General features: G+C 36.5%; 1 protein-coding gene across 1 annotated transcript in view; it reads left to right on the top strand.

Annotated features, from left to right (window-relative positions):
* Positions 1 to 20,472, top strand: part of LOC117906653 (carboxypeptidase SOL1) — a 41,834-nt gene that overhangs the window by 7,431 nt on the left and 13,931 nt on the right. The window contains exons 6-12 of the mRNA XM_034819770.1: positions 3,257 to 3,352; positions 4,050 to 4,172; positions 4,529 to 4,633; positions 7,444 to 7,490; positions 10,879 to 11,004; positions 11,222 to 11,324; positions 14,614 to 14,676. Of these exons, the coding sequence (XP_034675661.1) occupies positions 3,257 to 3,352; positions 4,050 to 4,172; positions 4,529 to 4,633; positions 7,444 to 7,490; positions 10,879 to 11,004; positions 11,222 to 11,324; positions 14,614 to 14,676 (663 nt within the window). The remainder of the gene's footprint in view (positions 1 to 3,256; positions 3,353 to 4,049; positions 4,173 to 4,528; positions 4,634 to 7,443; positions 7,491 to 10,878; positions 11,005 to 11,221; positions 11,325 to 14,613; positions 14,677 to 20,472) is intronic.

Here is a 20,472-nt window from a genome sequence, read left to right as displayed (position 1 = left end):
TATTCTTAGTAAATCGCCAACTCCATTTACCTAGAAGGGCTTTGTTAGGTGTTGAAAGATTCCTTACCCCCAAGCTACCTTACTCTTGTTTGAACAAACGATGGTTCACCTTATTAAATGGGGGTTTTTGCTTAAGGACCTCTCCTCCCTAGGAAATCCCTTTGAATCTGCTCCAACCTCAACTTAACTGTTCTTGGAGTGCAAAACAAAAACATAAAATAGATAGACATACTAGATAAAGTGCTCTGAATCAAGGTAAGTCTCCTGCCCTTGGAGATTTATTGGTTTTTCCACATAGCTAGCTTTTTGCGAAACCTCTTCTTCACCCCATCCCACACCGCCATGGACTTAAAAGGGGCACCTAAGGGAAGACCTATGTAAGACAGTGGAAGTGTACCCATCTTGCATCCAAACTCTAAGTCAACACTTTTGGACAAGGTAAGAACCTTAGAGGGTTTTTGGGATACTATTCATTTCCTTGCTTCTTTTTGAGCCTCTTGCACCACAACTTTTAAGGGCATCCCCCTTGATGTGATTCAACTTGATTGGTTAGCGGTGTGTAGTTCCAAGGGTGTGAGTTAGCAAAGAGAGGGCGCTTTTGTAATTACCTTATGGTTTATGGTTTTTAGTATTCCTTATGTTTAGTTCTTGTTTGTAGGAGGATTCCTCATCCTTCTATTGTACTTCTTAACTCCTAATTCAATATATCACTTTTTTGTTTTTCATAAAAAAAAAAAAACTATCTTAATTCCTGAAACTGGATCAAACACCAGTAAATGAGTTTAAGATTTTCTAAATCCTTGAATCTAGCTCTAAAAAATAACATGTTATCATTTGCAAATAGAAGGTGGGAACCCTAGCAAAGTTGATGTAGGATAATCCTAAGCTGTTGAATCATATGCTGATGATGGAATTGTGGTGCATTAGGCTTCAAATTTGTTAGCTAGAATTGAGGGGGAAGACTTGTAGGTTTGGGAGGGAAATTTTGTGTTCCCTAATGCTAGTATAAATTGGTATGGTTTATAAACAAACATGCGGACTTGGGGGAGAAAATTGGTGTTAAGGGAGCATGGTTATGTGTAAAACTTGCATATGAAATTGCAAAAAGTGAAAAACAAAGAGATAAACTTTAGAATCTCACTAGGCCTTCTTAGACTCTAATTGGTAGAGAAATTAATCTTCCTTGTTTTTCCCGGGTTAAAAATTTGGAACAACATTTTGTTAAAATATGGAAAAAATGCATGCAACTCAAGGATAAGGAATCCTTTATAAGGACTTTAGGAAGGGAGAAAGTATAATGCACAAGGAACTACATATAAAGACAATCTATACAACAACTCAACCAAATTGAAGGGGATCAAAGATTTCCAATAAACCCAACAAAGGGACCTGACACCCCTCTTGGCAAACTTAGTAGTTGCTTAGGTTTCTGATATAAAGAAATCCCTGAACCCATACTAAGATTGGGATCTCTCTCATCCAATCTTCATAGTTTCTTGACTTTTGCCTCTTGGCTCTAGCCCAGGAAACGAAAACTACAAGATCTCCTTCAATAAGAAGATTCCTTATACAGAGCCTCTATCAAGCCTTCAAATAAAGTTTAACTTTCTGAATTGATAGTTAGTCTGTTTCCCTCATAGTACATGGGTGATATAAGAGATTAGTGGGCTTTGCCAATCAAATGGAAGCTGTAAGCTCCACTTTGATGGGCTTTTTTTTGGGTAATTTGGCCCAGATGTGAATTAATGGCTTCTATTGAGATCATTTGAACCTGCCATGGTCCCGATGGAGAGTCCTAAGGGCTTAGCCATGAAAGATTCCTCGGTTATCAAAAAAAAAAGGTTGAGACCATTTGAAGCCTTTTCTTTCCCCTGAAGCAAGTGGGTTTTGGTTTAGTAGTAATATTGAAATTCTTCACTTTAGTGTATGGGAAGAGTTAAAATCATTAGGGGTCTCTAAAATCATGGTGGAAGAGGTGTCAACAATAGGTCTTTCATGAATGGCTTGTTATGATTTTTGAAAGTGGAGGATAGTGGAGTTCTCTAGAGATGTGGGATGTTCATTCACTTGGATGGCATATATCGGAAAACCACAAAGCCAATGAGTTGGTCAAGAAAGGAGCCACAACCTCCATTGGCTTTGTGGAAGATCATCTTTCATCATGAGAGTATGGGTATCTGACCTTGTTGGGTGCCATATATTGGGCGTTTCTCTTTTTCTGTCCTTCCCTTCATCTTTCTCCTTGTATATCTTCTAAATGGAAGGAACTCTCATCCATCATTTTGAATTCTTTTCACTATCTATGACACTAATCTTGTTTCTTATAGAATAAAGCCTTCAAGCAAGGTTATGATTTCTGCTTCAATAGCAAACAAAAGCCCATTAGCTTCAAGGAAACCCACCTGGATCATTGTTCCTGATAGTTCCCTCAGTTCCCATCTGCACTGGCTTACTCAATGAACAAGTGTGAAGGTTAAGCTTTAGGCTGCCCAATGGACAAAGTAATGGAATCTCACCATTACAAGAGAGCAAACCTGTAGAAATTCCTTAGTTTTTGGTTTTTCCTTCATTTCTCTTTTTGATTATTCTTTATTTTTTAATTTGATAAGCCTCTTTGATTCTTCCTTGTATCAAAGCTCTAATTTATAAATCTCTCTAAAACAAAGAAATACCAACTTCCAAAATATGAAAGATGGGTGAACAAAGCACAAGGGCCCATGGAAATGCACTCATTGGATGTATCAGATATTTGATTTGGCTAAGGACATATTTCCTCTTTTAAATGGCAGCCTAGTCCTTGCTTAGAGGGAAGCCTCTACCTGTGTTGTGTTTGCTGGAGATTCTTATCCTCCTTGAGCTTTGCGTGTTGGGTTGTGAGTTCTGTGCAGTCTTCTTTATATTGTTCTAGGGTTGTTTTTTTGTTTTTCTACTTTCTTTAGAGGCTATTCTCCTCCTTCCCTGTGCTTCTCTCTATCTTAATGTAATTTCTTGTGTCCTGTCCAATAAACAAAAACTAGTGAAGCACAGTATTGTGTTTAATTATTTATTTTTATCCATTTACAATTAGGATGGCAATTTTTCTTCATGTTTCATATGTATAAAGATAGTAGTTTTGCTTCTGCAAATGCATCTGTTTATTAGCCTTTTGAATGTTATTTTTTCTCTCTAAATGAAATGCTTCCACAAATGTCTTGGGGAATCCATGCATGCTGGATTAGTTCCTGTTAATCCATGACTGATTTGCTGGATATTGCAGTTTATTGGAAATGTGCATGGAGATGAACCTGTTGGTCGTGAGCTTCTGTTACTCCTTGCAAATTGGTTATGTGATAACCATATGAAGGATCCCTTGGTATTTTTCTTTTCTTGTACTATTATTCTTTAATGATATTGGAGATTAGTTGTTTGCATTTACAGAAACCTTTTAAAGTTCCAGGTGTATTGATTCCTTGGTTAACTCATTGTCTTTTCATTAGTAGAGAGTTCCCAAGTAATTTAGTTATGAATTGCTTTTGTAATTAACAAAAGTAAAAAAAAAGAGGAGGAAAAAAATAGAAAAAGAAAAAGTTTACCTATATATATGTGTGTGTGTGTGTATTTAATGACTGAATTTGAAACTGATTTTATAGCTTTCTCCATTTTGGTAGTCTTTCTACTCACGATTCTTTTATAGAATTCTGGGTTTCTTATTTTGTCACAAATTGCTGACACATCATTATTTTTCCAGACTGACCTGAAATTGAAATAAGATGTAGATTTGTCTGCTCATGATACTGTTTGTGTTTGTTGTGCAAAAAGCTAAAGGCATTGTTATCTTATTTTGTTTTCAAATCCCCTTTTATTTGATCTCCTTGATTTACAAAGAACATTGATTAAATTTATTCTTTTTTCTTTTCTTGAGCTTAACCGCTCAAGTACTGTAGTTTCTACTTATTTATACATCCATTATATTCACCTTGCATGTTGGCACTGATGTTTCTGTGATTGTGTTTCACTATCATGTCTAAACTCTTTCTTTTTTCTCTCTTTAAATGCATTTGTCCTTACAGGCAACATTGATCATAGAAAATGTTCACCTGCATATACTTCCTTCCATGAATCCTGATGGATTTTCACTTAGGAGGCGTGGCAATGCAAATAATATTGATCTTAATCGTGATTTTCCAGATCAGGTATCTTTTCTGCATCACTTGTTCCCTTTTATTTGGACATTTAAAATCCAGATTGAGTTTGTTTTTGAAATGTGTAACTGGTATTTGAAAAATGGAGAAAAGGAATTCCTCTAACAATAAGTGGATATCACAGAATTTTCTTTATAATAGATCTTCATATTTTATTGCATCCAAACATTAGAAAAATGTCACTTCCGCAAGGATGGCATGTTTCACATGCTGAGCTAGGATTTGAGTGAAAGAAAAAAGATCATGTTGATACAAATGACTTCTTTATAAAATTCATGTTGTTTCTTTAGGTGATTTATTCCAGTTTCCATTATGATAAAAGCGTTGACTAACATGAAATGACACAGTTCTTTCCTCTGAATGATGATGTGGATGGACGACAACCTGAAACAAAAGCAATCATGAGGTGGTTGAAAGAGATACATTTCACAGCATCTGCCAGTTTGCATGGGGTGATACTTCTCTATTATTCATTTTTATCTCCCTGCTTGCCAAAGCTATTACAGCTTGCGAAGGCTATCACTCTACTTCTCATGCTATTACTCTACCTTGCTGTGCTATTAACATATGGGCTTTTGGCCTATCAATAAAACCTTAATAAAAGTGTGTACATGGCATACGATATCCATTTTTTGCCTAGTGATGCATTTGCATTGATTTCCTAGCAAAACTATTTGTCATGATGGGAAATCTTGGTAGCGTTTTTATTTTGATATTTTACTTATTTTTTTTCCTTTCCTACATTTGCCTCTTTAAAATTTTAGGGAAACTATGTTGAATGTGCGCTAGTGGAATTATAAAAATGTAATTCTTTTTAAAAATTTTAATTTTTTTTTAAGACATCATTTGCAGGATTTCTAAAGTAGGGTTGGTTAATAAGGAAATCTCTGATGCTTGAATGACATTTTTTTAAAAAATATTTTAATATAAGAAACAAAACTGATTCATTTATATTCAATAAAAAGGTCAAGAAGATCCTTCCATAGTGTACAAAATCTAATAAAAAAACAAGAAGAATGTTCCACAAAGTGAAGCATTACAAGTTGCAGACTTAAGGAAGAGACCAAAATGATCCAACAAACCAAATGCTTTCTAATTATAATTGAGGGAGGCAAAAAATTGCCCACAAGTGACTCAAAAAGTTTTGCTCCTCTTTTGGCTAAAAAATCCACCACTTGATTGGATAAATGAGGATACCAACAAAAGAAAAAAAAAGAAAAAAAAGAAAAAGAAAAATACCTCTTCTCTGTAGCAGTATAAAGAAACATGGTGAGATGTCTCATCAAACCTCCATGAGCCTCTTTCCTTTTCAGTTATCCAATAAATGGCAGCAATAGAATCCACTTCCACTAGAAGATTGGAAAAGCCCTAAGCTTTGACCTGCGCCAGATCCTCTTAGAAGCTAGAATCTCAATCTCAGTAGAGAAACCCTTTCTTGCAAGTTTTGACCATTCTTTTATCATTGTAACCCATGATCTCTAAGCACTCTTCTAGTCTCTAGCTGCCTTCGGGTATTCAACAAACAACCATAAAAAATTAACTTAAGAGAACCCTTAGGAGGCTGTAACCATACTGGATAGGCCTTCTCATCTAATCTCCTAAGCCTTCGTACTAGGTTCATAATAGAAGGCTCAAAGAAGTGCTTATGAATGCTTCACTAGCAAAAGCCTAAAAGGAGGGAAGGAGGAAAACTAATCCTACATTGCATCTAATGGCCTCCGCGCACTATTAAGGATCCTTGCATTTCTTTCTTGCTGTATAGGTAAGTGGCTATAAACCTTATTTCAAGACTTTTAACTTATTTTGAAAACACACTTTTTTCTACTTGTGAATGTATGGGGATCTTGTGCTCCTTCCAAAGCAACCAGCCATTGCTTGGTCTATAGCATGGGAGAAGGTCTTAACTAAGGCTCCAATGATGTTAATTGTCAATGAGTTTATGGGATTTGCTTTTGGCACTATTTTATATATTGGAGATTGGTTTGCTTCTCAATTACATGCTAAGTGTGTTGGTACGTTGACACCTAGAAACTCAATTTTGATGGATATTCTTTGGGTAAATGGATCACATTCATTGAAAGCCTCATATGTGATTACAAGGACATTGAAGGGCATTAAAGGACTAGTTATTGAAGTAGCCCTTAAGGCCTGACTTAAGTAGTAAAGGGTTGGAGAGAGATTGTGGAAGGTTCTAGATTTTGGTTGGGACAAAAATTTATCGACCAAAAAAAAAAAAAGAATGGAATAGTTATTGAAGTAGGGATACTTGTTTTGTTAAAGGTTTTAAAATTGTGAGAAATTGAGTCTTGTTAATATTTTGGTTGAGGGGGATTCAAAGATAGTTTGGTTTTGGTGGTTAAACGCTATAGAAGGTCATGGTGATACGACTAATAAGGGGGAAGGATTTTGGACCTCATTATGGTGTTAGGAGCTCTTTCTTGTGAATGTTTGAATTGACAAATTGGGAAGTAGATAGGCTAGCTCAGAGTCCTAGTTGACTAGCATCCATTTTATTTAATTGCTTAGAGCTCTTAATAAGAATAGGTTTTTCTATTTTTTCTTTCCAATTCCTTCTATGGATATTCAATTAAGGAAAAGGGGTATGAAAAACATCACCTGAAATCCTTGAAGAAGATTGACTAGTTTTTCCTCTTTTTGTCTGCACTTATGCCTTCTAAAAATCATTCTCTTTGTCAAAAATTTTAAGTGGCTTTAGGAAGATAGAAGACTTTGACAACTCTAAAATGAAGGTTAGGCTTTTTAGGTTTCTTAATCACTCAGCACGTTTATGATAGTGCCAGCTAATTCATGCTTCCATTACACAAGTTTATATTACAACCCACCAAATATTTTATGCCAATGAATTTGAAAATATATACATAAAATAGAGGTTGATTTTGGGTTCTCATATTCTTGATCCAAGTCTACCCCAAATTGATATTGGCTTAACGTTGTTCAACTTAAGTTCTATTTGAGCAATCATATGCCTTGCTGAGGCTGCCTAGGGTTTAAGTTGGGCTCAGGTTTTGTTGAATTTGATCCAACAAAGTTGCAAGTCTATGGCCAAAACAAAGAACTTGCTTTCTTTCCTTTTGAAAATATGAGTTCTTGCGGTTATCTCCACTCCTTTTCTTTGGAACAGAATCATTAGTTCATCTCGATTATATTAGTTGATGGAAGATATGAATTTGAGTCTCTTGAAGCTTGAATGTTTTAGTAAGAAGAACGAGTCCTCAATAATGTCTATTGCTGTTGTTTGCAGGGTGCACTTGTTGCAAATTATCCATGGGATGGCACTCAGGATGGAAGGTGAATATTTTACAGACATGATCAGTTTTGGTTTGTAACTTGAGATTGCCTCCTGTGCTTTAATGGGATTCAATTCTTCCATACTATTGCTCTTTCATCTGTTATAAAGTTATAACCCAATGTTTCATCTGTTAGGCGCTCGTTGTATACTCCCTGTATACATTGGAGCACTTTTCTGGTGCTCTTCTTTTTAATATACACTTTATTTACTTATAAAAAAAATGTAGACATATGTCATATACTTTATTTGAATACATGAATCATCAAATAGATTTATCGCAATTTCAAAATTCCTCCAAAACCGTTAAAAATTAAATAGAACTGAACAAAACAAAGACCTTGATTTTTCCTTTAAAGATGACTTACTAAAATCTTTGAGCATAACTATCCTAACAAATTCGAATTAAATTTAATTAAAAAAAATATAATTTTAACATTGCTTCAAAGAAGCATTTGGAGCTCAAATCTAACAAAAAGTCCAACATTTTCTCTTTCCTCACCTTGATTTCTCCATTTTCTCTCTCTAGTTTCTCTCTCTAAATCCCATCATTTCCAAAATCCTTTAAGGTTGTAAGTAAAGCCAAACAACCCCTTATATAGTATGTGGAGAAAGTATGAGGTGACATGCTCTAAAGTTGCCTAATATTTAATTTTAGGCCCACTTATTTGACTTTTAAGGTTTCCCAAATCTTAATTCAACCCTTTAAATTCCCGTAGGTCTAATTAAGTCCCATGTCCACTAATACACAAGCTTATACTTTTAACTAAGTGTTATTAACCTTAATCATTGTTTACTTATAATTAAGCTTGAACATAGAATCTAATCAAGACTCCTTGGAAGATTGCCTCTCTCACTTTGATGTGGGTTGTATGGAGAGGGGAATGCTAGGATTTTTGAGGATACTTGCAAGATGCCTGAGATGATGTGGGACTTGATTCATTTCTTTGTTTCTTTATGAGCCTATTGTACTGATGTTTTCAAACCTTTCCCCTTGAGTGCCATTCAGTTTAGTTGGTTCTCGGTATGTATACCTTTGGGTTGGGCTTACTTGGTGAGGAGTCCAATTGAGCTTTCAAGTCGTATTTTTGTATGGTCTTTTTATTCTTTCTGTACAAATCTCCTTGTAAAGTGGAGGTTTTCATGGGTGTTTTGATTAGGTTTGTATTTCATGGGGAGGATTTCTCATCCTTCTTATGTTTTACTATCTTTAATTAATGCATCTTTTGTTTTTGATAAAAAAAAAAAAAAAGCTTGAATGTTAAACTAGTTTTAACCTCTAATTAAATGTGTTTAAGTACCAAGATGTAGTTTTTGTTTTTAATTTTAAATACTTTAGGGGATTACATGTTCTTTTTTGACACAACATCCTTTTGTATTATAAGGTTGACAATTCTAGAGATCTAGTCATAACTTATCCTTCTAAAAGGGGTTCAATACCCACCTTAATGGCCAATCTTAGACCAATAGGTTTAGAGAAAGCTTATAATAGACTTTCATCATTCTCTCTAATTACTTCACTAGTTCTTGGTTAGCTTGAGTTATCCAAAGAAAAACCACCAACGTTAAGCTTGAGGTTTCCTACTTGAGGAGGTTTTCAATTAGCTTGTATCTTCGACAACTCTTCCAGGATGAACATGCAAGGTTCTAATCTCGCAAAATCAAATTCAATTGGGTTCCACAAAATGCATTTGTTATTGAAGCTTAGACGTTGCCTCCATAGATCCTTGTGTCCTAAAAATTTTTGGCATTGGTCTCAAGTGAGATCACCCAAATCAATGCAAGAGAAACTTTGGGAAGGTGATCAAATCCCTAAGACCCAATGATCATCGTGTTCATGATTAATCAGACTTGTGAGAGGGACTCAATCCATCTCCACATGCCTAAATTGTCTATGCCAAAGCCGTAAAGCAACTTGGCAATGAAAAAAGAGATGATCCAGCCACACCACAATTTAGGCACATAACATACCAATTAGGGTAGAGGGTCTAATTGGGTCTCCTTAATTGCAACATGTTATTAGTGTTAACCTTTTTACTTGTCACTAGACACAAAAATCATTAAACGCTGGAAGGTTTTTGGCATTTCAGATGAACTTGGCTACAGAGAAAAATCTGGGATGATCTAAACAAGAGAGGGCAAAACCAAAAGAATGAACTGAAAACATCTTGGAGGGGTTAGAGACCTAATTCTCTAACCTTGAGACAATTAGGGATTGGGAGTGTATTAAAACATTTTTGTGGCAATATAATAAGAGCCTCCTCCAAGCCAATGGGTCTCAAGTTAGCTGTTGAGGTCAAGATCTTATCCTTGTTTGAAGGCTTGATTAAGGCAAGTTTATTCTGTCTTATGTTCTCATAGCAGAAGGAGACTTGATCCTTGTTATCTTTTAGGTATCTCAAAGGAAGAGAGGTCCTTGGAGATTGGATGGTTGGTGCACTAAATTATCGATATTTGAGAGGTTTGGGCTGCTTCTTTGAATTCCATGATCATTCAACTAAGTTGCAGATCAGTTGGCTTAACATGGAGCCCCAATGCTTGAAGCTTTTGTTGTGAATTGAGGCTTCCTGCGATAATTTACTTGAAGATATTGTTATTCAATGGTCTTTCAGGGGCAACGATATGACCATCTGACTATATTATTGGCATCCAATCAATTAGGATGTTGTTCAACCCTCACAGATTTTTCTTTCTTTGCTGGTTCCCTGTGCTTTTGTTTTTTTAATGGCTTCTGGTTAGAAGGATGAATCCTTCCTTATAAATTTATTTCATTTAATGTAGTCTTTATTTATGATTAAAAAAAAAGAGAAGGTAGTGCATCTTTTTGACGCTTTCATCGTGCACGTGGTCCGAAGTTAGGCGAACCATGCAAAACCTTGTGTTTACTGTTTTTCCTTCTTTTGTAATTTTTGTCTTATTTTTTGCTGTCCAATTGACCTGGAATAATGCTTCTGCCATGTTGACATGTGTTCAACACTTTTGAGATCCCCACCAAACATTGTCGTCTTATTTTATTTAGGTTTCAGATTTTTCCAACTTTTCAAAAGATGGAAAGGTGTTTCAGAATGTTCTTTTCTGCTGTCCTGTGTGGTTGCAGCCCCCTGAACCCTCTTTATATCATGAAGCAGATAGTGGCTAGTGGCTACTGCCTACTGCCTAATGTCCCATAATCTTCCAGAGGAAACACAAAATCATACAAAATGTTGCTATGTTATAACATGAGTTACTATTTGCTTATCTTTGAACTTATGAACAATAGATTTATGCCAGAAATTTCCAAGTTCATATCCAAACTCTGAATACACAGTTAGTTTATTCGTTGCTTCTATATCTTTTCTAGTTAATGCTTATAAATTTAGAATTTTTTTTTTCAATGTGGATAAAATTCAGGAAAAATTACTATGCATGTCCTGATGACGAGACATTCCAGTTTATGGCAAGCGTGTATAGTCGTTCTCACCACAACATGTCTTTGAGCAAGGAATTTGAAGGAGGAATTACAAATGGAGCATTTTGGTATGAAAATTTAGAATTCAATTCTCATGATGTTCATCAATCATGAACAAGAAATTGCAGTAGTACGACAGTTTTTCTAAGCTTCCTGATTCTACACTTGTTCTACGGTTATTTTTTTTTTTAATTTTTTTTTTAACAATCAAGTTGTTAAAAGTATTTCACTTTTCTTCTTTTTATTTTCTGTTTAGCAATTGCTTCAAGAAAAACTTTTCTGCAGGTACCCCATATATGGTGGCATGCAAGATTGGAACTATATACATGGTGGCTGTTTTGAATTGACACTGGAGATCAGTGACAACAAGTGGCCTAATGCTATTGAGGTTTGATCTCAGTTGAGTTGTCTTTGCTTCAATACTCAGTACTATTCCATGTGGACCAAGACTTGAATGGTATTGTGAATAGGTTATTTCCTAAACAATCTCTATGGTCTTCTTTATGCCATAGATCTGTAGAAGACTACAAATGTACAATTATTGATGTTTAATTTGTTGACTTTAGAACCATATTTTCCTCCATTGTCTTTTTCCAGTAGAGTTATGGGAGAGTCTTTTTTCAGTAGCTGAAATTGCACAAGTGGGTCCTAGAGGCATTTTAGCACGATTTTTTTTTATCTCTTTTGATAGAGCTTTAAAGGAAGGGCTATGTGGGGTAGCTATCCTAGCTATGTTGTAGGTTATTTGGTTGGAGAAGAATGCTGGGACTTTGAGACAAGCGGATAGTGGTGGTCAACTTGCAGGAGAATGTCTATTTTCTCACATTTCTTTGGATGCCAGTTAGCAAGGAGTTTTGTGGAATCCCTCTTAGCATCGTTTTTTTTTGGATTGGAAATCTCTCTGTCTCAGACATAAGAGAGTCATGGAGTTAAGGATTGAGTAGGCTCCTGGGCCTTTTGATTCCCTGAAACTTAACCTTGATGGTTGCTCTTTGGGTAACACTTGTTGGATGGGATTGACCATCATTTGGTATCATAGATGAGACATCCCGTGCTTTCTCCAGTGCTATGGAATACTCTTCCTTGTTGTGTGTTTGGTTCATGATGTATGTAGCATGGTTGTTTTTCAGTTTAAACTAATAATGTGAGCCATGAGATGATCTCTGTATAACAGTTTGTTAGCTCAGTTCTAAGCAACTTTTTAATGTTATTGTTTTGTTGAGGAAGAAAATATCTGTCGACAGTTATAAGAACTAGAAACTAGGAAAATTGGGCTGAACATCATATTAGATTTTGTCTTTGCCATGGTCTGGTAATGCAATTGATTATTTCCTTATTCATTGCAACTTTGTGCTTGATGCTGGAGGTTTATTCATAAATGTTTTTGATATCTCGAAGATATGTTGTCAATTGTTTGGAAGGTGGTTTTGCAAGGTCAGAGGTTTGTAATAAGAAATTATTGCTCTGGTAGATTCCTACCTTAGTTTTGTGGAGCATTTGGAAGGAATTTAGATGCTAGAATTTTGGAAGTGTAACATAGCAACAGAGGAAAGGATTCTTACACTTACAAGTGAAGTTTTAACATTTTATTTTGGAATGTAAGAGGCCTCAATGATGAGGGTAAATGTATGTCCACAAAATCTATTCTGAGGGAAGGTGGGGTGTGGGGCAGGGGGCTGGAAGTGGAGTGTGGGTGGAGATTTGGGCCTCAATATTTGTCTTGTCTGGATACATCCCGTATTTCAGCTGATTGGGAAAAAATTTCTTTAACAATTGTTACTGTTGGCTAAGCCCACACCAGATCATTCCTATATCCTTTTTGATAGTGGGAGCTTGACATTGGGGAAATGCCTTTTCAGATTTGAGAACATGTAACTTCATTAGGGATGGTGGGATACTGTTTCATGGATGGGGTTAGCATCATTGTGGTGCAGAAAGATGTTTGATAATGATGATGTCTGTTAGGTGCGAATACGTTACGAGATTATGCAGTGTGATTTATTTGAAAGAGAATTGCATTTGTTAGAGGTGAGCTGAAGTTAAGGAGTTGCTTTGGAGGAATTTAATTAGGTCTTAAATTTGAAGGAATTGGATCGTAGGCAAAAATCTAGGACTTTGGGAATGGCATCTTAGTTTTTTTGATTGGCAACCAGATAAAAAAGTGCACCTAATGAAAAAAAGGTGGTGGATAGTGGGGATGTTGGGGGGGGGGGGGGGGGGGGTGGTGGTGGGGGTCAGTGGTAACCTAGGTATATGGGTACAAGGCTTGCAAATGCCTAGAAGAAAAATGAATAAAATACTCCTAACTTATGTGCCAAACTATTTCCCTAAGGGTTGAGAATAATTTAGTTTTTCTAGGGAAAGAGATCTGAGGATCCCATGCTCCTCTTGGATCTTGTTTTTTTGTTTGGGGGAAGGTCTTAACAGTAGATACTTTAATGAAGAGGGGATGGCAAATGGTCAACAGATGTAGCCTTTGTAAAGATAGTAAAGAATTAGCTGATTGCGTTTTGATTCATTGTGTCAAGACGAGAGCTATGGACCTTTTTGTTAGTAGGCTTTGGCTTGGTTTGGGTGTTTCCAACCTGAGTGAAAAATCTCCGCCTAGAATGGAAATTTAAGGGGGCTAAATAAGAAGGAAAGAGCAGTTTGGTTCTTGGCTCCGATCTGCTTATTTTGGTGCATTTGGAAAGAGTGCAACTGAAGGGCTTTCAAAGATGAAGAACTTCCAGATTAAAGATTAAAAGGATTTCTTCATATAGTCACTTTTAGAGTGGTCCTAGGAGTCTTTGGAGTTGGAGAACCCCCCTATGTTGATTTCTTTGATACTCTCTATTGTGGTTAGCTTTGTCCTGTTTTTGTAGGCTAACTTTGTTTGTTGCTTACTTTTGGTTGTTTTGTGTATACTGCTTGTATACGTAGGCACCGCCCCACCGTTTTTAGCCACTTTTTTCATACATGATTTTGTTGTCTATCAAAAAAAAAAAAAAAAAAAGAAGAAATTCGAGAATATTTGTGAGGAGGGGTTGGAATCTCCATTCTCCAATTCCACTCCCCTCACAATCTTTGTTAGAGGAGAGGGGTTGGATCCTTGGGCAAAAGGTGATCTCTTATGGAATTATTAGCAGCCTGGGACTTGCTAGTGCCTTCAGTTTTTTCTGATCTCTCCTTTTCAGCCTTGTTCAATTTCACTTAACAAAACTTGAGGTAAATATACTTCCTGTGAATATGGGTTGCATTCCTTCTGGCAGTTATTATATATTCACTTCTTTTGTTTAATATGACTTAGGTCTTCTAAATATGGGAACTTACAGCAGTTGGCTTCACTGAGTTGAATATGTGATTTATGACATTTATTACATGTGGGTTGTCTCTGAAGTTCTAGTTGAATCTTGAATTTGCATGGGCATTATTTCAGTTAGTTAATAGCAATAGCATATCATATTCAACAGGGCAGTCCCTAATGCCTTATTGAGCATTGTCTTGTGTTTTAGGCCTATTGGCTAGTAATTGCATATACTTTTAGGAATTTGATTGGCATGAGTAACTTTTATCATCATATTTCTTTGTTTTTTTATATTTGTTTATCCATTTGCTTTTCTAACCCCTAATTTTCAATGCTATGCAGTGTGATTTCTTTCCCTTATAATTCTCAATTATGATCTTTAAATGTGCAGCTTCCTACTATATGGGAATATAACAAAATGAGTATGTTAAATCTTGTTGCAAGCCTTGTGAAGGTAAGCTATGGTGTGCTTATTTATTTCTGTCATGTAGAGTCATAAAATAGCTTTCAGATACTCTTTCTCTTATCTTTTATTTACTTGCTAATTTTTATTTTAAAGAGGCCTGTCAAAAAGAAAAAAGAACTAAAAAATCAAAAAGCTTATTTTATGTTACATTGTATCATTGTGGTTGATCCCTACTTAATTATGCTTCTTAAAGGGCACCTTGTCCTTATTCTTCTCTCCTTTTTCGTTGTATTAAAAAAAAATTATCATCACACATAGGATCATTTTACCATTGATTTTGATACGAAGCTAGATATTGTATTAAGGTAGACAAAGAAAGGATAATGAAGGCTGAGATGTCCTTCAGAAAAGGTGGTCAAGCATTATATCTTCTAAAGGCTACAAGGAAATAATTGATGTAGTGCTTCAGACAAAAAATTTAGATTTAATATGCAACCTGCTAAAGTCTAGTATATTTACTATTTTCTTTGAGCCAAGAAATTAGCCTCCAAATTTAATAATTTGGAAGATTGTGCGAAACTAAATGAAGTAGCCATAATATAATTGTCTAGAAATGAAGTGAGGCTATGAAGATACCTACATGGATCAGATCTGAAACCACATATCCCCTTGATAAGTATTATAAAGTTTCCTTTTTGTGAGGTTTTGACTTCTCTGAGGTGGCTCAATAGTCAATAAGTGTTTGTATTCTTCTATCCCTCTATCCTTCTCTTGGTCTTGAAAGGCAATAACGGTAGATTCATGAGGCATCTACATAGACATGACCTAGACTTCCAAGTGAACATCCATATGTACTCTATTTGTGATGCCTTGTACTTGGAAATGGTCACATCTCCAGAGGAATTTAGTTATCAGCACAAGACATGATGTTAACTGAATAGTGAGCTAAATCGCCTGGTTGTTTGGCACTGGTAAGGGTGAGTCAAATGATTTCAAACAATAACACCATTATATGCGATAAATACAAATAGAAATGTTAAATTATAAGAATTTAAAAAGTGTATCTGTATCTATATCCATATATCCATATCTGTGTGTATTTATTTATTTGTACATCTAAGAATGTTTTACATATTTGATATGTGGGTGTCTCACCTTTATTATAGTTATGTTGTTTTCCTTCTACATTAGTTTGATTTTAAAAATTTACTTGTGAACACATGCATATATTGATCTAGTTTTGTGTCTGGCAAGTCCAGAAGCTTTTGCTTATGGTTGAAGGAATTTTGACTTCCTAACAAGGATCAGATCCTTACTGCCTTGCCCATTATGAAACTTCATTAATTGGACAAAAGAAGGCCTTAGCCACCAATCTTTAACCTTTATTATAGGTAGTTTTTTATTTTTATTTATTTATTTATTTTAATGAATGAAAGAAAAAAAAAGAAAAAGAAAAGAAAAGAAAAGAAAAGAAAAGAAAAAGTAATTCCAATAATCATTTAAGAGAAACAGAAGGCATTCTCTACCTTCTCTCCAGTCTGTAGTGGTTACATTTTTATATTTGTTATATCTTAGGCATATAAAATAATTTTGACAATATATTCCATTAACCATAATACAACTGCTAGCATGATGTACATTGTGAACTCATATTCTAACAACCTTTTTAGGAAAGGTGGTAGCTTAACATAGTATCAAAGCTAGAGGTCTCAACTTCAAGTCTCTCTTGCTACTTGTACCATCTATTTATCTACTGCCAATTTGTATCTCTACATGTGAGTATGAGTCTGTGTGTGTGCAAGGATGTCATTTTATGTAGCTTAGGCATATCGATTGTATTTTTACGGCTTTATTCCAAATTGGACCATTCATTTGTGATATATACATATGCAGAGTTTTGGTGTAATACTCTATTAGTGTTCTGCACTTCACAGAGATAATGGGGGAAGAAGAAAAGAAATGGAAATCTGGAACAGTCCATAAAAAATCCTAATAGATGTTGGGTTACCAATTTAATCCAAAAGCTTAGACTATTAGGTAATGTTGGAAGGCTTGTTGCAGGTTAAAGGTTTGTGTTTATCCATGCTAAACATGGAGATTCTGTTAGTGTCATATCTTGGGTGTCTTATAGGGAAAGAGGCTCATGGAAATTTGACTGCTGGTTCCACAATATTCTAGATGTTGCTGTTGAAGTGGGATACTCCTTTGGGTTTCTTGCTCAGTTTACCAAGCTATAGATTAGTTTTCCAAGTAAGGAGCAAAGCACTTGGTCTCCTTTGTTAGAGACTTCTTTTTCCTCCCTGAGTGTATAAAGCTTTTGTAGCGTGTGTACATAGTTTTTCTGCCCATAGTCTGTTAAGATAGTTTTTTTTTTTTTTTTGATTGGAAACGACACAAAGATTTATTGATAGATAAAATAAGTACAAAATAAGGATGAGGAATCCTCTTGCCAAAGAAGGCTAAACTATAGAAAAATACACTGAAGACAAGCAAACACTCTAAAAAGACCACTCCTTATGGAGTACACACTGCTATCCAATCAAGTTGTATCACGTTAAGGGGAGTCCCCTTAAAAACCTTGGAACAATAAGCCCAAAGAGAAGCAAGGAAAGCAATAGAGTCCCAAAGATACTCTGAATTCCTTGCTTTATCCTCAAAAATCCTCGCATTTCTTTCCCACCACACAATCCGAATAAGAGCGATGATTGCAGCTTGCCACAAGGCTATCCCCCTCTTAGACGAACCAAATCCATTAAATTTGATGTACATCATGTCAAGGATGCTCCTCGGGGGGACCCAATCCATCTTAGCTATCTGAAATAACCTGTGCCACAACCCAATCGTCAAGGAGCAATGAAGGAAAATATGATCAGCTGATTCCCCATGCTTCACGCACAGAATACAAATATCAGGACTAAGGGCTTTGTAGGGTCTTCTCACTTGTAGCATGTCATTAGTATTCACCTTCTTGTGTGCCACTAACCAGATGAAGGACTGCACTTTGAAAGGAACTTGAGAATTCCAAACGAACTTGGAAGGAAAAACCTGAGGAGATCCAGAAAATTGGGATAAAGCTAGAAAGAAAGATTTAACTGAAAAAAGCCCTGAAGAAGATAAAGGCCAAAATCTGGCATCTGGAACCGAAGGAGATAAATGCAATCCGTCGAGAGATCGCATGAGGCCTTCTAAGTCCTCTATCTCAGAATCTGATAGGTTACGACGGAAATTTAAATTCCAAGAGAAAGGACGAGTAGGACCGAGAACTGAAGAAATAGGTATGTTTTTATCCAATACTACTCTAAATAGTCTTGGATATTGGGATTCCAAAGGTTGGTCTCCCCACCACAAATCTTCCCAGAATCGAATTCTTTCCCCATTTCCTACCACAAACCGAGTAAACGAGGAAAACTCCTGAAAGACTTGAGTAATAGCCTTCCAAGGACAGCAATGTGACCATCTGACTATTGTGTTAGCATCCCAACCATTGGAGTGTGAACCATAAATGCTTAGTGTGACCTGATGCCATAGAGCTGAATCCTCTCTAGGGTACCTCCACAACCATTTCCCTAACAGAGCGAGATTCCTCAGAGAAATATTCCCAAAACCCAAACCCCCTATTTCCTTCGGTTTACACACGACATCCCACCTAACTAAATGATCTCTTTTGCCTTCCCCAATCCCTGACCATAAAAAATCCCTTTGCAGCCTCTCAATTTTTGCAGCGACTGAAGCGGGTAACTTAAATAAAGAAAGAAAGTAACAGGGCATATGGGTGAGGCAAGATTGGATGAGAGTTATCCTCCCTCCGAAGGATAGGTATGCCTTTTGCCATCCATCTAATCTTCTTGAAATTCTCTCAATCACAGGATCCCAAAATCCACCTGCCCTGGGGTTCCCACCCAAAGGAAGACCCAGATAGAGTATAGGCCAGCCAGAAGCCTTGCATTTAAGCGTCTCAGCCAATCTTGAAATATGAGCTTGATCCAAATTGATACCATAAACATTACTCTTGTCTAGATTGACCTTAAGCCCAGAAATATGCCCAAATGCTAACAAAAGACTCTTGAGAGTCTGCAAGTCTTCCTCCTTAGTGTTAGAAAAGAAGATAGTGTCATCGGCAAATTGCAAATGAGATACCCTAGTTCTGTTTCTACCCACCCTGAAACCCTCCAACATATTTCTCTCCTCTGCTCTCAAAAGCATCCTACTCAATACATCTGCTACTAAAGTAAACAAAAAGGGGGATAAAGGGTCACCTTGTCTTAATCCTCTCGATGCCTTAACCCAACCTTTAGCGCTACCATTCACCAATACTGCATAAGATACCGAGGACAGACATCCACTCATCCATTTCCTCCATTTAGGACTGAACCCCTTCTTCTCCAACACTTGATCTAAAAAATCCCACCTTACGTGATCGTAAGCCTTTTCAAAGTCAATTTTGAAGACGACACCTTCCTCCCCTGATCGTCTTCTCTCATCCACTATCTCATTTGCTATGAGAACTGCATCCATTATTTGTCTCCCTTGAACAAAAGCGCCTTGAGTAGAATGGATGGTTTCGTGTAAAACCCCTTTTAGACGCCCAGAGAGCACTTTGGCTATTATCTTATAGAGACTAGTGATCAAACTAATGGGTCTAAAATCTGAGATTTTCTTTGTCGTACTCTTTTTGGGCAGAAGAACAATGAAAGAGGCATTAGTGCTTTGATTGATAACTCCGCTCCTATGAAATTCTGCGAACACTCTCACTATATCCTCCTTAATCACATCCCAACAGTCTTGAAATACTGCAATAGTAAAGCCATCAGGCCCCGGAGCCTTGTCCTTATCCATCTGAAAAATGGCCTTAGAAATCTCTTCTTCAGTGAAAGGGGCATCCAAACTTATCGCACTCTCTTCCGAGATAGGGGACCAATCTAATCCTTCAATACTCCAAGACTCTCCAATAGGACTCGCGTAGAGTTTTTCAAAGTAAAGTAAGATCTCCTTTGTGATTCTCTTGGCATTATTCAACACTATGCCCCCTTTCATTTTCCAACGTCTTGATGTATTTCCTGTTTCGCCTGCCATTAGCCACTTTATGAAAAAACTTAGAGTTGCAATCCCCTTCCTTAACCCATTTCAACCTGGCTTTTTGTCTCCAATGGATTTCCTCCCTCAAAATTAATTCCTCTAACTCCCCTTTTCTTAAGGCTCTTTGATCTGAAAATTCAGAGGTGAGACCCCCATCCTGCTCAATGGCATCAAAGTTAGCTAAATCCTTGAGGATACTTTTTTTCTTTTCATTAAGCTCTCCAAAAGAAAGCTTATTCCATTCCTTCAACTTGGCTTTAACAAATTGTAATCTCCTCATGAACTTGTGGCCTTCCCATCCGTTTCCTTGAAAACCCCTCCACCAATTTCTAAAGTTCTCCTTGAAACTAGGATGCTGCAGCCACATGTTCTCAAATCTAAAAGGTGTTGGGCCCCACATGAACAGGTTGGTATCCAAAGCAATTGGCCAATGATCCGAGGTCCTTTTGATAAGGGTTTCTTGAATGCCTTGGGGAAAGAGCTGCCCCCACTCATTTGAGTAAAGAAAACGGTCTAATCTCTTACATACAGGAGACTCTTGCATATTTGACCAAGTGAATGATGCGTTCCGAAGAGGTGGATCAAACAATTCACATTCTCTAATAAAACTATCAAAGTCCCTCATGCTTGAAGTTAGCCTAGAGCCCCCCAATTTTTCTGAACTTCTCCTTATGACATTAAAATCACCGCCCACACACCACAACGGAAAAGCTAGACCATAAATGTCATAAAGTTCCACCCGAAAATCCTTCCTAAGTGAGGGACTAT

This window comes from Vitis riparia, chromosome 18 (assembly GCF_004353265.1).
Source record: "Vitis riparia cultivar Riparia Gloire de Montpellier isolate 1030 chromosome 18, EGFV_Vit.rip_1.0, whole genome shotgun sequence".
Lineage (NCBI taxonomy): Eukaryota > Viridiplantae > Streptophyta > Magnoliopsida > Vitales > Vitaceae > Vitis > Vitis riparia.
Note: the sequence above shows the minus strand (reverse complement) of the source record. Positions and strands in the feature narration are given on the sequence as shown.